This window comes from Antedon mediterranea, chromosome 2, assembly GCF_964355755.1.
Source record: "Antedon mediterranea chromosome 2, ecAntMedi1.1, whole genome shotgun sequence".
Lineage (NCBI taxonomy): Eukaryota > Metazoa > Echinodermata > Crinoidea > Comatulida > Antedonidae > Antedon > Antedon mediterranea.
This window is the reverse complement of record NC_092671.1, coordinates 36478540-36494234: the sequence shown is the minus strand read 5'-3', so window position 1 is coordinate 36494234 and position 15695 is coordinate 36478540. Positions and strand designations below refer to the sequence as shown.

Here is a 15695-nt window from a genome sequence, read left to right as displayed (position 1 = left end):
ACCAAATAATGTTGTTTTATATAATAGTAAAAAACATTTCCTCGATATTTCGAAAAAGACATTCAAATAGATATATTGTTTGTTCAGAATGTATTTTTTTACAGTTCACTGATATTATATTTTATAATAATAATAATTTATGTGGAAGCTTCACGTTTGAAAAAGTGGCACACTTCTTGAATTGCGTCCAGAGTAAGTAAAATAAAAGTTACAGACAAAAAAGATTTAACAATAGGCCTAATTACAAGGAAACTTAAACTAAATTATGTACAAAATAGAAAAAAATTTTTTTTTGGAAGCTACACATTTGCAACAGGCACACATTTTGATGAAGGTACGTCCAGAGTAAGTAAAATAAAAGTTAAAGAAAAAAAATTTATCTAAAAATAGGCCTAATTACAAGGAAACTTAAACTAAATTATGTACAAAATATAAAAAAAATATTTTTTTGGAAGCTACACTTTTGAAACAGTGGCACAAACTCCCTTTACGTATGTTTCCGAGCGGTTGAAATTACTTTAGGAACTCCCTTGTAACATAAAAGTATACACACAAAATCCACAAAGTTGTAAAATAACTCAAAAACAAAACTTTAATTTCAAACAACTTCAACTGTCAACAATCCAGTAAGCACTTTAAACAACAGCTTCACAATAACTTTTACAATCGAATATCCAACCTCTAATCCAACAACCTTACAATAGTTTTACATCCCTTTATATACAAGATGTTCCTATCCTTCTAGATCATTCTTTATACTTCTTATTCTATTGGATTACAGTTTCTATTAATAGCACTTTTGAAATGTTCCTGATTGTTCTTATTAATTATACATGGTTTCTTAAATCTAAACATACTGTTATTCTAGAATATTTATGTAGACACTATGCTACTCTATTTGTTAGGAATGGTAATTTATTACAAACAGTGGCACACTTCTTGAATGAAGGTGCGTCCAGAGTAAGTAAAATAAAAAATTAATAGGCCTATTTACAAGGAAACTTAAACTAAATTATGTTATACAAAATATAGAAAAATAACTTTAACAAAAGTAATACATTATTTAAAAAACATTGCTGATTTCCCTTATCTATTTTTCATGCCCGTTTGGTGAAACCTTTATAGAAATCAACAGTTCTTTTTCAAAACTTGGACGATACTCCTGCTATCTACGGGGCGCCGTTCGTGACATTACTCATTTATGGACATAATACAATTATGTGACACATAATTGATTCTATTCGGACAAAATATATAGAATATTCTGTCGACACACAATTGTTTTTTTCCCGCGAATGGAATAAATTATGTGTCACATAATTGTGTCGACAAAATTAGTAATGTCCCGGACGGCACCCGTACCTATCATTTATTTTCATTTTCAATCCAGCGTGCTTTCCATCAACTTAATGTCCGACGAGTTGTTCTCTTCTTGGTAGTTGTTGTTGTCAGCATCCTGTCTTCTGTTATTACCAGTTATACACACTGTATATAAGAAACACATAGAAAATTAAGGTATCCACGAAATAATGAATAGTGATAACGTTTCAAAGTTGTTTTCATTAAAAATATATTGTCCCCTAAAAAAAATATTTTGTTGTGTGTGTAATAGTAATACGCTATTTTAATGTCACACACTAGTTATTTACTAAAAACAATATTTACCGGAGAAAACTGTAATTTAAAGCAAAAAATAGTCATGTTGTCTGTCTAGACAATGCATTTTTGGTTAACTGTTTATATTATGCTGTCTTGTGAAATTATGTTTTTTTTTTCTGTTTCTTTTTCTTATGGAAGTGAATACCTAATTAAAACTGCAAAATGGCCTATATATCCTATTTTCATGATTTTGAGGACAATACATCTTTAACAGCAACAATTGTATAATAAATGAATATCTGGGTTATAATAACTTTATATTCATTTCATTTTTGTTTTGAATTTACATAACAATACATAAATAGTACAGTAGTTCATTCCAAGTTAAACTAAATTTAGATTGTTGTTGTTCAATAAACTCTAATACAGGCATTATTAGGTCTACAGGCAATACTACAAGTCTATTGATATGGCTATATGAAGTCTTCATAGCATGACGGTACATTGTTACAATTCAAACAATAAAATACAGGGGCAGATCCAGGATTTTTTTTTGAAAACTGTGCTGAACTGAACCTACTGCTCTATCTTTTGCAATTTGTAAATTTAGGTTGGCCCGGCAGCGATATTTCTTTTCATACATAAGTTGGGGACCTTTTATGTCACAAAATAAACATGAATATTCATTTACATGTCAATGTATGGAGTTTAAATCCCATGAGCTACTTCTGTTACTCTATAGTGAGAGAGAGATTATTTACAGGGTTAGTTGAAGTAGTTCGGCTATCTTTCACATGGGGTCCCCAACTTATGTACGAAAAAAAATCGCAGCCGGGACGCGCGCTAACACTCCGCCCCAGCCACTCATTGGACACTCTTAAAAACACTCCCTATACTAAAACTAAACAATAATTTTAATTTCCCAAAAACGTTGATAAATTTGATCAGAAATCAATAAAGGGAATATAAGCGATTCCGTCGTAACCTTAAAAATGATAAAAAAAAAAATCATTACCTGAAGTTATAACTGAAATTATGTGAATTAGAAAACAAAAACATGCCTTGAAAAAAACAGTTTGATCAGACAAGATGACATCAATTGTAAACATCAATAGCAACGCAACGACCTAAAAGAAAACGAATCCATCAACATGTAGGCCTATACAATCGTAGGCTTGTTAAAAGCCAGTTGCGGGCAAAACATTTCTATTGATTAATACAGTCCAATAAATATCGATCTATAGTCTCCGATATGTTTCATAATTGTTGGGATGTTATTTGTGTTACACGAGCTTGCTGAAAATAAGCACTTTTTATCAATGGGGCGATACTTCAAATTACACAGTAAAATCTCTATTCTTTTGTACACAAATGTTGTAAATAGAGAGGCATTAAAAAAAACTATGAAAAATAAACAGTGTGGTAAAAAATGTTTTCAGATGACTAAATATGTAATATAACTTGAATGTTACGTTTCTAGTATTTTTATTGAACTTCAGAGTTTTATTTTCATGCTATAGCAATAATTATCCACCGTATATCCACCATTTGTTTTCACCTTCTAGGGAGTCACTAGACATGTTATCACACTAGGTAAAACTACTTAACTACTGGAAAAAAGTCTCCCTGGTCTTTAAGGAGAATTTTGCCAAATTTTGTATTTGACCGCGGCGATATCATAAATAATAATGTTGTTATTTTTGTCTGTGAATTTGTTGTCTGTTTGTCAGCAGGATAACGTCAACACTAAATTGCGGGATTGAAATCATATGTACATCCCTAATACTTTGTTAAAATATGGTTCTCGGTCGAATGGTCCTTCAAGCTCTGTGTACACTATCAAACTTTATGTGAAAACAAAATGTGCTGTGCCCATGGACTCGATGATCTCATATTACTACCATATTTGGGGCACATCACACTTTTTTGTTGTCAAACTATGAAGTCTACACCAGCAAACTTTAATTATAACATACTAGCAAACTGCGTCTTTGCTAGTATGTGATAGTTAAACTTTGCTGGTGTAGACTTCATTAGCAAACTTTTATGTTTTTCGATTAGCCGTTCTTTTTCTAATATGGAAATAATTACTTACATAACTGGTAGTGATTAGAATTCCTGAGGACATTATCTCAGATTCTGGATACGTTTGTTCAACAGCATGCTCAGCGGCAACGACAAAAAATGAGGTGATGCAAAGGCTTGAATAGAAAATAATAGAAAAGCTATGTGGCGAAAAACTACATCATTTTTTTTTTCAATAAACATAATACATGCACTGTAAAATAGTGTTTAGATCTTAAACATCTATGTTGTACCCACTTTTCCACACATTTAGCTTTTTTCAAAATCATTATGCCCGCAACGATAAACACGTACCTAAACATATGACTGAACATAATAGTGACATATTGACTGCTAAACGAGTGGACGACAACAACATGTAGCTATAAACACGTTTAGGTTAAAAGCTAAACGTGTGGGAAAAGGTACAAAATAGATGTTAAAAATCTAAACACTATTGCACTAGTTCTTTTAACATACCGTAAAGCAATAACGTCAAAAACACTTACACATACATTACCATAGATATTGTAGTAAGCAACTGATTTGCATAAGCTAATGAAATTGCAAATAATAATACTACGATGGCACACAGAATAGAAAACACAATAGTTGTCACCCTATAAGAATAAAAATTGGTTATTATCATCATATGTATTATTATCATAAATACCAAATATAATATTTAAACATTATCGAATAACTACTTTCAATTCCAAATGTAATTTCTTGTATCAAAAAAAATTAAAGTTTACAGTTTACAGTAAAATTACCAAGATGATTCATTACTTATTTGGTTTCGAAAAAAGGTGATGATAATGATGATGGTGATGATAATGACACATAGGTTGATTATTTATTGATAATAATTATTACCTGAAATATTTTGACCTATCGAGCCAGATTCCTGAAATCAGTGGACCGGATATTCCACACAATATCTTTGCTATACCAACATGACTCAAGATTGTTGAACCGTCCTATTAATTATTATTGGAATGTGTTACTATTTTAAACAAACTGCTTTAATAACTAACTAGAAAATCTGTTAATTTTATAAATGATTAAATAAATGTCAGCTATAACCAAAAATGGAATGATAGAATGTATTATGGTCATTTGAATCATTCAGGCTCCATAACAAAATTATGGAGATCCTGAGATGATCACTGTGTCGGTCGGTTGGTTGGTTGGTCGGTCGGTTGGTCGGTAAACACTAACTTAAGCACGCGACTGCAGCCATTTATATGGCCTTGTTTTTCTGTGTCTGCCTTTTTTGTTTAAACTTATTAATGTAATTGATTTTGTAACTAAAAACTAAAAGTAAAATGAAATGAATAATAATTATGAGGATCCGAACATCAATCTTATAACCGCACCCAAACACCCCTGCTAATATGGTTCTTTCTCTATTACTGAGGTTGCATTCAATCACCAAACGGGCATGGAAAAAGAGAAGGGAAATCCACAATAAAAATGATTAGTACTTTGTTTTTTAAAATCCTGTATTACTTTTGTTAATGTTATTTTTATATCTTGTATATAATTTATTATTATTTTTTTCTATAACTCTTATTTTACTTATTCTGGACGTACCTTCCATTCAAGAAGTGTGCCACTGTTTCAAAAGTATGACTTTTGTTAATGTTATTTTAATTTTATTATATCTTGTACATAATTTAGTTAAATTTCCTTGTACTGTAAATAGGCCTAACATTAAATCATTTTTTTCCTCTAACTTTTACTTTACTTACTCTGGATGCACCTTAATTCAAAAAGTGTGCCACTGTTTCAAAAGTGTAGCTTCCAAATAAATTATTATATTATAAGTAATAATTGTAGTAATATTTCGATAATAATGTATTAATTAATCGACCAACTTAATACGACATTAAACTGAACTAAGTATATACATACCGCGTACGTTAAACTTAGAAACTCGTTCAATACTAGACCTAGTGTGCTGGAAAACCCAGTGACTGTACCTGAAAATACGATATATTGGTTGTTAATAATGATATTCTATATATTATTAACTTTATGATGGTGATAGAAAAACAAATTATTATATATAATAATAGAATATATATAATATAAGAATGATAACTCTCTGACTAGTAGGCCTATACTAAGCTAACAACGGAAACGTTTCTATAAGTTTGTGAAAAAAAAAAGTACCGAATGTTACTAATAATAGTAAGAAATTCTTGTTGCTAAGAATGAACTTAATTGATTGAAGGTAATTATCCTTTTTCCCGGCTTTTTTCACATTCATCCGAGGCTTGCTTGGAGGAAGGGGTGGCTTGCCTTCGAATACTGAAAAAAAAGGATTTCTTCATTGGTTTACCATAATAGCTATCCATCCATTAAAAACCCATAAGCCAAACCCATAACGGGTTGATTGAAACGCGTCGTCCCCGCATGCGCACAGTGAATTAACATGACGTAGTTTTGTTGTCGTGAAATAGAAAGCTCCCTAATTGCAGAGTGCGGGCCTAAACTTTAAGCAGGATTATGCAAGTTATACCGGTATATGTGAGGTGACGCTTTTCCTGATATGTGGGCCCTATGCCGTCTACCCATCCTTTCGTTCGAACATCCAGAACACACAATTATTCAAGTATCACCTTACTGTTTGTCACAGTTATATAAATATGTGCTTACCAAATGCCGTTATCAACATTAATATTGTCATCACTATTGCAGTAAATAAGAAATAATATTTCATCTGATGTCCAATATCTGGTCCTTGTACGAAGTATTTGGGCAAAATATAACCTATACCAAACCCAACCTAAAAATGATATCATTAATGAATGCAGAAGTATAATAGTGTTGTGATTAAGTATAGGCCTATTTAGGAATTTACTACTACTATTTTTAAACCTTAAGTACTTTACTGCAAAAAAAACCCCCAAAAAACAAACATCGTACCTCAATTCCAATAAATCCAAGAGCAGATGCAAATGATACTTCCTCAATCCCAAACCATGTCCCTGCAACTTGTGACCCCATCCCGTAGACGCAGGGATGCGCTGCTCCACACATGGACTGACCAATAAAATGTAGAAGTAATGAATTCTGTGATGTCCCAACAAACCGAAACCATGATCCAACACATTGTAGGCTAGTACCGCCTATCATAATAGTTCTTAAGCCAAATCTTTCGGTTATCAACATAACTGGCACAATAAAAACTATGTAAGCTATACTATAGGTGGAGTTTAGTAAATCAACGGTGTTCGTTGAAACGTCGTAATGTTCAGCTACTACGTCAGATATTGCAGCATATTGTACCCACATAAAGAAGTTTGTTGTCATAAAAAGACCAAAGTTAGCCAGCATAATCCATCGTCGTTTGTAAAGCTTACAGCCAGATTCATCAACCAGCAAACACGACTTTTCAGGCTTGTCTTCCATGGTGAACTAAATACAAAATACGCCTAGGCTACAGATTAATCTTGCATGTCACAAATAAAAATATGCACATATCGTGAGTGCATTCTGTTGATGCACTAAAGCGTGTTATACTTTTATTGTTTAGGCCTTTTTGTTTCACATTTTCAAAGAAATTTTGGCAATTATTAAGCATTCAATAACAACTATACGAACACTGAATTGTTATTTAAGTGCTTTCAGCTCTTATTATATATTATATTGAAGCGACTATCTCACTTACCATTCACCTGATTCTCTTATTGTCTACAATCTGACCTTAAACTGCACCTCAGTTTTTTTGTCTCGTCCTTTACGAGAATCGCCTGTTCCATTTCGATGCTCTCACAGTATATTTAATAAAGTAAATATTTAGGCTTAATTATTACTTTTTTACTTCTGCTGATTACTAACAATCATTGTCTATTTTCAGTACAAACTGTTGACATGAAAAGCAGCATATGGTATATCGTTAACAAAATATTTTATATATTTTAATGGGCTTAGTTCTATGTTTTCTGTAAATAAATATTTTCCAATCACAATATAAAAAAATGTTTCTATTTATTATCTCGGTGTGAATTATTATTATTATTATTATAAGTCCATGGCCGAACATAGTAAAAAAATGCTAAAGCTCTGTCTACACTATCAAACTTTATGTGACAACAAAATGTGATGTGCCCATATATGGACATGATGATGTCATATCACTACAATATTTGGACATAACACTACCATATATAAGCTTATACTAACTAATATTATTGCCAATGGGAGGACTACTCTCAAAATCTCCAAAGGAAATCTTCACATTCCTAGATCCTCTCTTGAAATTGTCAAACTCTCTTTCAGCTACAAGGCCCGCATTTCTACAATGATCTTATCCTTTTCTTCATTCAAAACTAGACTTATGACTTTTCTCCAAACTATATAATCCTTTTCAAGACTTTAAATTGTAAAATGTTAGACCTAAGTATATATATATATATTTATTATTTTTACTTAATTTAACATATTAATTTTTTACTATATTCCAAATTTTCTTTTCAGACTGTTAATTTATTTTATTTATAGGCTTTTGTTTTTCTGTAACTTTTCTGTTGTATTGTTGTACAATCAATACCATATTTGGGCACATCACACTTTTTTTTGCTCAAACTAGTTTTTAGTGTAGACAGAGCTTAAAATAAAAATAACAAAACATATTTGCGACATATTACCGTCTACCCGACTTCGAAGCTCTGTGGACAACCAAAACAGTATTAATCTCAATCACAACATAAATAAATAGGATATAATATGTATAAATTTCGCTGATATAATTACTTTATCTTATATAATAATAGAAAGTAACAACTTTCTTCCCTGACATCTGATTTTCATCTTCAATCCAGCGTGCTTTCCATCAAATTAGTGACCGCCGACGAGTTGTTCTCTTCTAGGTAGTTGTCCGTGTCAGCATTCTGTCTTCTGTTGTTACTAGTTATACACACTGTATATAAAAACACACACATTAGAAAATGTAGGTATCCACGAAAGAATGAATAGTGATAACGTTTCAAAGTTGTTATACACACTATATATAAAAACACACATATACACTGTAAAAATAGTGATTAGATTAGAACATGTATTTTTTATCCACTTTTTCACACATTTAGCCTTAAACATGTTTAGATATGAAACATGTTCAGGTTCTAAACACATTCTAACCATGTGGTCTATACCCAACTTAACACATCAGTGACGTGTTGATTGTTACACATGTGAAGCAATATAAAGACACGTTTAGGTTTTAAATTTTTTCCGCCACAGTAAAATCGTAGGCACGCAACGCTAAACACGTACCTAAACATGTTGAAAATAATTGAACATATTGATTGATAAACGGGTGGAGGTAAACAGCATGTAGCTATAAACAAGTTTTATTCACGCTAAACATGTAACTACGTGTTTAAAAGCTCCACACTGCTTTTACAGTGTAATAAAGGTATTTTACGATAAGATTTATATTGATCAATACCTTTATTTTAAAACTCTATGACATAAGTGCCTTGGCAGCCAATTGGTTGAATCATAGAGATATTATAATGTACTGAATTTGTGTACTCACAGGAACAAGAAAAATGTAAAATATAAAAGATCACAAGTGTCTGCCGGTTGATTCGCACCAAGTTAAAAAAAAATTATAATAAATTGATTCAATTCAAACAATCCTGCGTTTATTGTTGATACCAGCGATAATATTAGAAACCTCTTCAAAACACTCCAAATAATTGAGCTTGTTTCAGATACAGTATAACTAAAATGTTTTTATTACTACAAAAATTGTTTTTATTTTACACGACATTTGACCTTTATGGAGATTGGAAGATTCCTTGTCCTCTCTCTGTCACTAGAAAATAACAAAACTTACCTGAAGTTGTAACTGGAATGATGAGAATTAGAAAACAAAAACATGTCTTGATAAAAACAGTTTGATCAGACAAGATGACATCAATTGTAAACATCAATAGCAATGCAACGACCTAAAGGAAAACAAATCCATTGATGTATACAACCGAATAATTGAGACCAGGTAGTCTGAACAATTCAAATTTATTAACATTCACCTTGACATCAAGGTATGGTTAACAACAACATTTACAAAAATAAACAAAGATTTAAAAGAAAAAGCAATAATAAAAGCATTCAATGAGCATGTATGTTGCATAAAGGTCGCTCAGTATCAGGTGGAGGCCTGAATGGTCAAGCGCCTTTCAAACGCCGAACATACATACTTCATAATTGGCTTGATGATATCGGGATCATTTGCACCCATAATAAATATAAACTTATCATTTTGTGACATATTTTTCATAAGTTTAGATTAAAATCTAGATTTAGATTTATCGAGAATAATGCCGTTCTGATGTCATCATAAATGGGGCAATATAGCATGAAATGGATCTAATCTTCAATATATCGAGATAAGCGCGTTTCAACTAAACCCAGATTCGATCCAGAGACCGATAAACATTTCGGACTGGGTTACGTTTTTGTACCTCACACAAAACCAGAACGTTCGAACTTGTGGTGACCTTTTACCGTTCACGCCAAATCAAACAGACATACTTATTTCCAACACTGTATCACTGGTCGCTTTAAGCTCTGTCTACACTATCAAACTAGTTTGACAAAAAAAAGTGTGACGTGCCCAAATATGGTAGTGATATGTTCAAATATGTTAATGATATGACATCATCGTGTCCATATATGAGTACACATATTTTTATGTCACATAAAGTTTGATAGTTTAGACAAGGCATTATACGTCCACTTTCTGATATAATAAAGAATATAAGTATCTTACAAAACTGGTAGTGTTTAGAAATCCTGAGGACATTATCTCAGATTCTGGATACGTTAGTTCTACAGCATGTTCAGTCCAAAAGGTTTTGTGGTTTTAAGTAGTAATTTCCGGTAGTTTTCTTTGTCTTTGCGAGTTTTGTCGCTATATATATATAGCGGTTTAGAATTACTGTTCTTTGCCTGATTTGTTTATATATATATATAACAGCATTTGCCAACTCATATGCTATGACTTTATCCAAATTCCCTCACTTGCACTGATGAAGGGCTAGTGTTTATCGTTTTGATTTAGCTTTTCGCTTTTTTTTTGTATCTCCATTGAGATCCAGCCACTGATACCCACAGCATTGTATTTTTTTTCAGTAATTTGCCTTTGGATTTATATATATATATATATATATGTATTATATACAACCGAAATAAACGCTTTAGACGTTTACTTTCTGACATAGTAAGGAAAATTACTTACAACACCAGTAGTGTTTAGAATTCCTGAGGACATTACCTCAGATTCTGGATAAGTTACTTCTACAGCATGTTCAGTTGCAACGACAAAAAACGAGGATATAAAAACACTTGAAATAAAAGAAACTAACATTATTATAATAATTGTCATTAAACCATCATAACATATGGTTTGGTTATATCTGTCAAATATGAAAGATGCTATCTACTTAAAGATGTATTGTCCCTTTGACTAATTCCCAAAAAATTATTAAAAAAATATTTCGAAAAAAGTGGGTCATTTTGAAGTATCATAAAAATTATTAAATTTCACAAAAAAATTGTCGGAAAAAAAAAATTTAACTGAAATACAGACGTTTTTTTGTTAAAAAATAAACTTTGACTTCCAGTCAAAATTTCGATCAAAACATATCTCATAATGCAACGCGCTTGTTTGGCTACTCTGTATGCATAATCATAAAACTTCCTCGCAATCTGTGTGAAAACACCTTCTCAACCATGACGGGTTGTAAACAATCCTAACATCATGCATAATGCATACTCGTGGTTTGAAATCTTTGTTTAGTTTTATTCGCGACGATTTTCCAGATGAAATGTAATCAAATTAAATTACCTGTTAATTACGTAAACTGGTTGTTTTTTTGCTAAAATTTTCGACTTAAAGTGAATAACTTTAATATTACTTTGCTATTGCCAATTTAAATTTAGAATATTTTGACCTTCATTTTTTGCCTTCCTCAGCCTAATCAATATTGGATAATTGTTTTATAATAATTGTATTGAATTGATATATTGATTGATTAACCATAAATAAATGATAAATTAAATTGTTTTTAACATCATGGGGAAACGAAGATGTTAAAAAAGAACAAAATGGATTAAAAACAGGCAGAGATACATATTGTATACAAAAAGCCTAACAATTAGTACTTATTTTATTGATGAGTTACTACTAATAATGATAATAAAAAAAACAGGCTTAATTTAGAATATTAAAATAACAAATAAAACCCCATAGTTTTCAATATAATGACTAATCATGGCCTTTTTTAATGATATATGCATTATGAATCATTTTGCGCACCATATATTTGTAAGACCGGACCATATTTGGCGGCCAAAAACAGTCCTACTGCCCGGACCGATTTTATCCAGACCGGACCAGTTTTGGCGGCCAAAATTGGTCCGGCCGGACAGGGTTTGGCAGCCATAAATGGTCCCCCGGACTGATTTTAGCAGCCAAAACTGGTCCGCCGGATCGATTTTGGCCCGGACTGATTTTGGTGTGACAGGACAATACATCTTTAATATTTAAGGCCCATAAGGCTCTGTCTACACTATCAAACTTTATGTGACAAAAACGTGTGATGTTCCCAAATATGGTAGTGTTATGCTTAAAAATGATACTGATATGACATTGTCATATCCATATATGGGCACATCACATTGTTTTGTCACATAAAGTGATAGTGTAAACAGAGCCTAACGTGAAACAATAACTTCAAAATACTTACAAAAATATTCCTATAGATATTGTAGTAAGCAATTTAGTGGCATTAGCCAATGAAATTGCAAATAATAATACCGAGGTGGCAATCAGAATAGAAAGCACAATAGTTGTTACCCTATAAGAATTAAAATAGCATTATTATCATAATATATTATTTACAAACCATCTTTGTTCTTTCAAATGTAACTTAAGTGGAGCTGCGAGTTCGTAAAATTGAGAGGATGTGATATTGATATTAATTAATTAGGAAAAAATTGTACCGAAAATGAGACCGATTAAAAGAATTATTACCTGAAATATTTTGACCTATCGAGCCAGATTCCTGAAATCAGTGGCCCAGATACTCCACACAATATCTTTGCTATACCAAGATGACTCAAGATGGTTGAACTGTCCTATTAATTATAAGTATAAAAAAAAATGTTTGTTTTGTCTCAATATCAATATTAGACCCCGCCCTCCTGCCTACTATTGCACCTTACACCCACCTTCCCAACTAATATATTTTTTTAGTATATAAATAATGAATAAAATAATATTACCAATATTAATAATGAAAATAGATAATAATATAAGTTGTATTAATATTAATGTTTTCTCTTATTTATTTTAAGTTTATGTATTTGTATTTCTTCGTTTTCATATTCGTATTTAATGTGATCTTGGGGTGGGTCAAACTTAAAGTCTTTCTGACTTATATGCCCACCCCCCCCCCCCCACCCAACATGATTACTTCATTGTATATATTATCCTGTATGTCATTATATTGTGGAAATAAATATTAAATTGAAACGATTGGCTATCACTACCGTATACTAAATAAAATACATACCGTATACGTTGAGCTCAAAAAGTCTTTCAATACTAGGCCTATTGTATTGAGGAACCCAACGTTTATACCTGAAAATATGATACGAATATTATGTTAATGCTTTATGGTATTTATTTAAAACAATTTAATCAAACATTTATGGTTAATTAATATGATGAAAATAATATAAAAGTAACATGAATAACAATTTATATCTCTGAATAGCACTTCACTTATCAACGGAAAACATTAATTTTCTAAGTACCGAATGCTACTAATAATAGTAAATAATTCCTGTTGCTCAGAATGTATTTAACTGATTGCAGGAAATTGTCCTTTTTCCCGGCTTTTTTCACATTCATCCGAGGTTTGCTTGGAGGAAGGGCTGGCTTGTTCTCAAATACTAAAAAAAAAAAGAACCCAAATATGATCCTTCAACTATCCTCCTTATCCAATAAAAACAATCCCATAATTCAAAGCAATAATCCATCTTTTGTCAATTTCAGAGAGCAGGATTATCGTATGTAGGCCCACTTAAAATAAACAGTGCATCATATTGGTTTTCAATCAAATGTAGCCATGATTGTAGCAATTGAAATTCACAATATACTTGCTGATTTCATATTAATTAACACACAATTCATAAATCTTACCAAATGCAGTAATCAACATTAATATCGTCATCACTATTGCAGTGAATAAGAAATAATATTTTATTTGATGTCCAATATCTGGTCCTTGTACGAAGTATGAGGGTAAAATATAGGCCATACCAATCCCCACCTAAAAACACAATGGTATGATTAATTATTGCAGAATTATTCCCAATCAACTCAAACAACATAATTGAATGTTTTAATATTCACTTAAAAGTGATAAGTAATAGTAATAATAGTAAATTATTCCTACCTCAATTCCAATAAAACCTAAGGCAGATGCAAAAGATACCTCATCAATCCCAAACCATGTCCCTGCAACTTGTGGCGCCATCCCCATAACAGACAGCCCTGCTGCTCCACACATGGACTGACCAATAAAATGTAGAAGTAATGAATCCTGTGATGTCCCAACAAACCGAAACCATGATCCAACACATTGTAAACTAGTACCGAGCATTATAATAGTTCTTAAGCCAAACCTTTCGGTTATCAATATAACTGGCACAATAAAAACTATGTAAGCTATACTATATGTGGAGTTTAGTAAATCAACGGTGTTCGTTGAAACGTCGTAATGTTCAGCTACTACGTCAGATATTGCAGCATATTGTACCCACATAAACAAGTTTGTCGTCGTAAAAAGACCAAAGTTAGCCAGCATAATCCATCGTCGTTTGTAAAGCTTACAGCCAGATTCATCAACCAGCAAACACGACTTTTCAGGCTTGTCTTCCATGGTGAACTAAATACAAAATACGCCTAGGCTACAGATTAATCTTCCATGTCACAATGCACATATCCTGAGTGCATTCTGTTGATGCACTAAAGCGTGTTATACTTTTTTTGTTTGGGCCTACTTGTTTCACATTTTCAAAGGAATTTTGAAAACTATTAAGCATTCAATTCAATTTAAGAAACATTTTTTGACCAAAAATACTATAATATTATAACAATGGTTGGCATATAATAGTCAGCAACTAACGAACACTGAATTGTTATTTAAGTGCTTTCAGCTCTTATTATATATTATATCCATTCACCTGATTCTCTTATTGTCTACAATCAGACCTTGAACTGCACCTCATTTTTTGTCTCGTACTTTACGAGAATCGCCTGTTCCATTTCGATGCTGACACAGTATATTTAATAAAGTAAATATTTAGGCTTAATTATTACCTTTTACTTCTGCTGATTATTAACAATCATTGTCTATTTTCAGTACAAACTGTTGACATAAAAAGCTTCATGGTATAACAAAAGATTTTATATATTTTAATGGGATTAGTTCTATGTTTTCTGTAAATAAATATTTTCTAATCACAATATAAACAATGTTTCTATTTATTATTATTATCTAGATGTGAATCATAATAAAACATAGTTGTGTTATAAGTCTATGGGCGAACATAGAAAAGAAATGCTAAAGCTCTCTCTACACTATCAAACTTTATGTGATAAAAAAATATGACGTGCCAATATATGGACATGATGATGTCATATCATTACCATATATAAGCATATCAATATCATATTTGGGCACATCACACTTTTTTTGGGGTCAAACTAGTTTGTAGACAGAGCTTAGAATAAAATAGACAAAACCTATTTGCGTCATGTTACCCTCTACCCGACTTCGTTCTGTTGTTCTGTGGACCACCAAAACAGTATCTATATATAAATTTACGTAAGGGCAAAATTCTGTAAATCGCGCCTTATTTCTAGAATTTTTACTCGATGGTATATAAAGTTGGTTCGTATTTACTGATTTTAACCACCTAATATAACCCTGTTTTACTAA

The 15695-nt window shown here is 31.6% G+C and overlaps 2 protein-coding genes across 2 annotated transcripts; both read right to left on the bottom strand.

The window, feature by feature from the left end:
* Positions 1-16: 16 nt before the first annotated feature.
* LOC140040928 (choline/ethanolamine transporter flvcr2a-like) lies at positions 17-7409 on the bottom strand. Its single transcript, XM_072087209.1, has 10 exons — positions 7343-7409; positions 6598-7089; positions 6328-6457; positions 5842-5979; positions 5581-5648; positions 4540-4643; positions 4173-4283; positions 3695-3800; positions 2615-2726; positions 17-1485 (listed from the first exon to the last, which is right to left on the bottom strand). The coding sequence occupies exons 1-10, from the start codon at positions 7343-7345 to the stop codon at positions 1382-1384; spliced, it is 1368 nt and encodes a 455-aa protein (XP_071943310.1). The 5' UTR covers positions 7346-7409; the 3' UTR covers positions 17-1381.
* A 1077-nt stretch (positions 7410-8486) lies between these two features.
* Positions 8487-14633, bottom strand: LOC140039433 (choline/ethanolamine transporter flvcr2a-like). The gene is made up of 9 exons (XM_072085033.1): positions 14148-14633; positions 13892-14021; positions 13504-13641; positions 13260-13327; positions 12719-12822; positions 12432-12542; positions 10922-11027; positions 9518-9629; positions 8487-8593 (listed from the first exon to the last, which is right to left on the bottom strand). Exons 1-9 carry the CDS (start codon positions 14631-14633, stop codon positions 8487-8489), a joined length of 1362 nt encoding a protein of 453 aa, XP_071941134.1.
* Between the last annotated feature and the right edge of the window lie 1062 nt (positions 14634-15695).

What these genes read in the sequence shown, in the direction of transcription:
- LOC140040928 (XM_072087209.1), bottom strand. An exon ending in AATGTTGATAACGGCATTTG is followed by an intron (nt 5,980 to 6,327) that starts GTAAGCACATAT and finishes CTTTTTTTTCAG; the next exon opens with TATTCGAAGGCAAGCCACCC. An exon ending in ATATCTATGGTAATGTATGT is followed by an intron (nt 3,801 to 4,172) that starts GTAAGTGTTTTT and finishes TTTCTATTCAAG; the next exon opens with CCTTTGCATCACCTCATTTT.
- LOC140039433 (XM_072085033.1), bottom strand. Translation starts at nt 14,633, where the DNA reads ATGGAAGACAAGCCTGAAAAGTCGTGTTTGCTGGTTGATGAATCTGGC. An exon ending in TAGGTTTTATTGGAATTGAG is followed by an intron (nt 14,022 to 14,147) that starts GTAGGAATAATT and finishes TTGTGTTTTTAG; the next exon opens with GTGGGGATTGGTATGGCCTA. An exon ending in ATATCTATAGGAATATTTTT is followed by an intron (nt 11,028 to 12,431) that starts GTAAGTATTTTG and finishes TTTTATTTCAAG; the next exon opens with TGTTTTTATATCCTCGTTTT.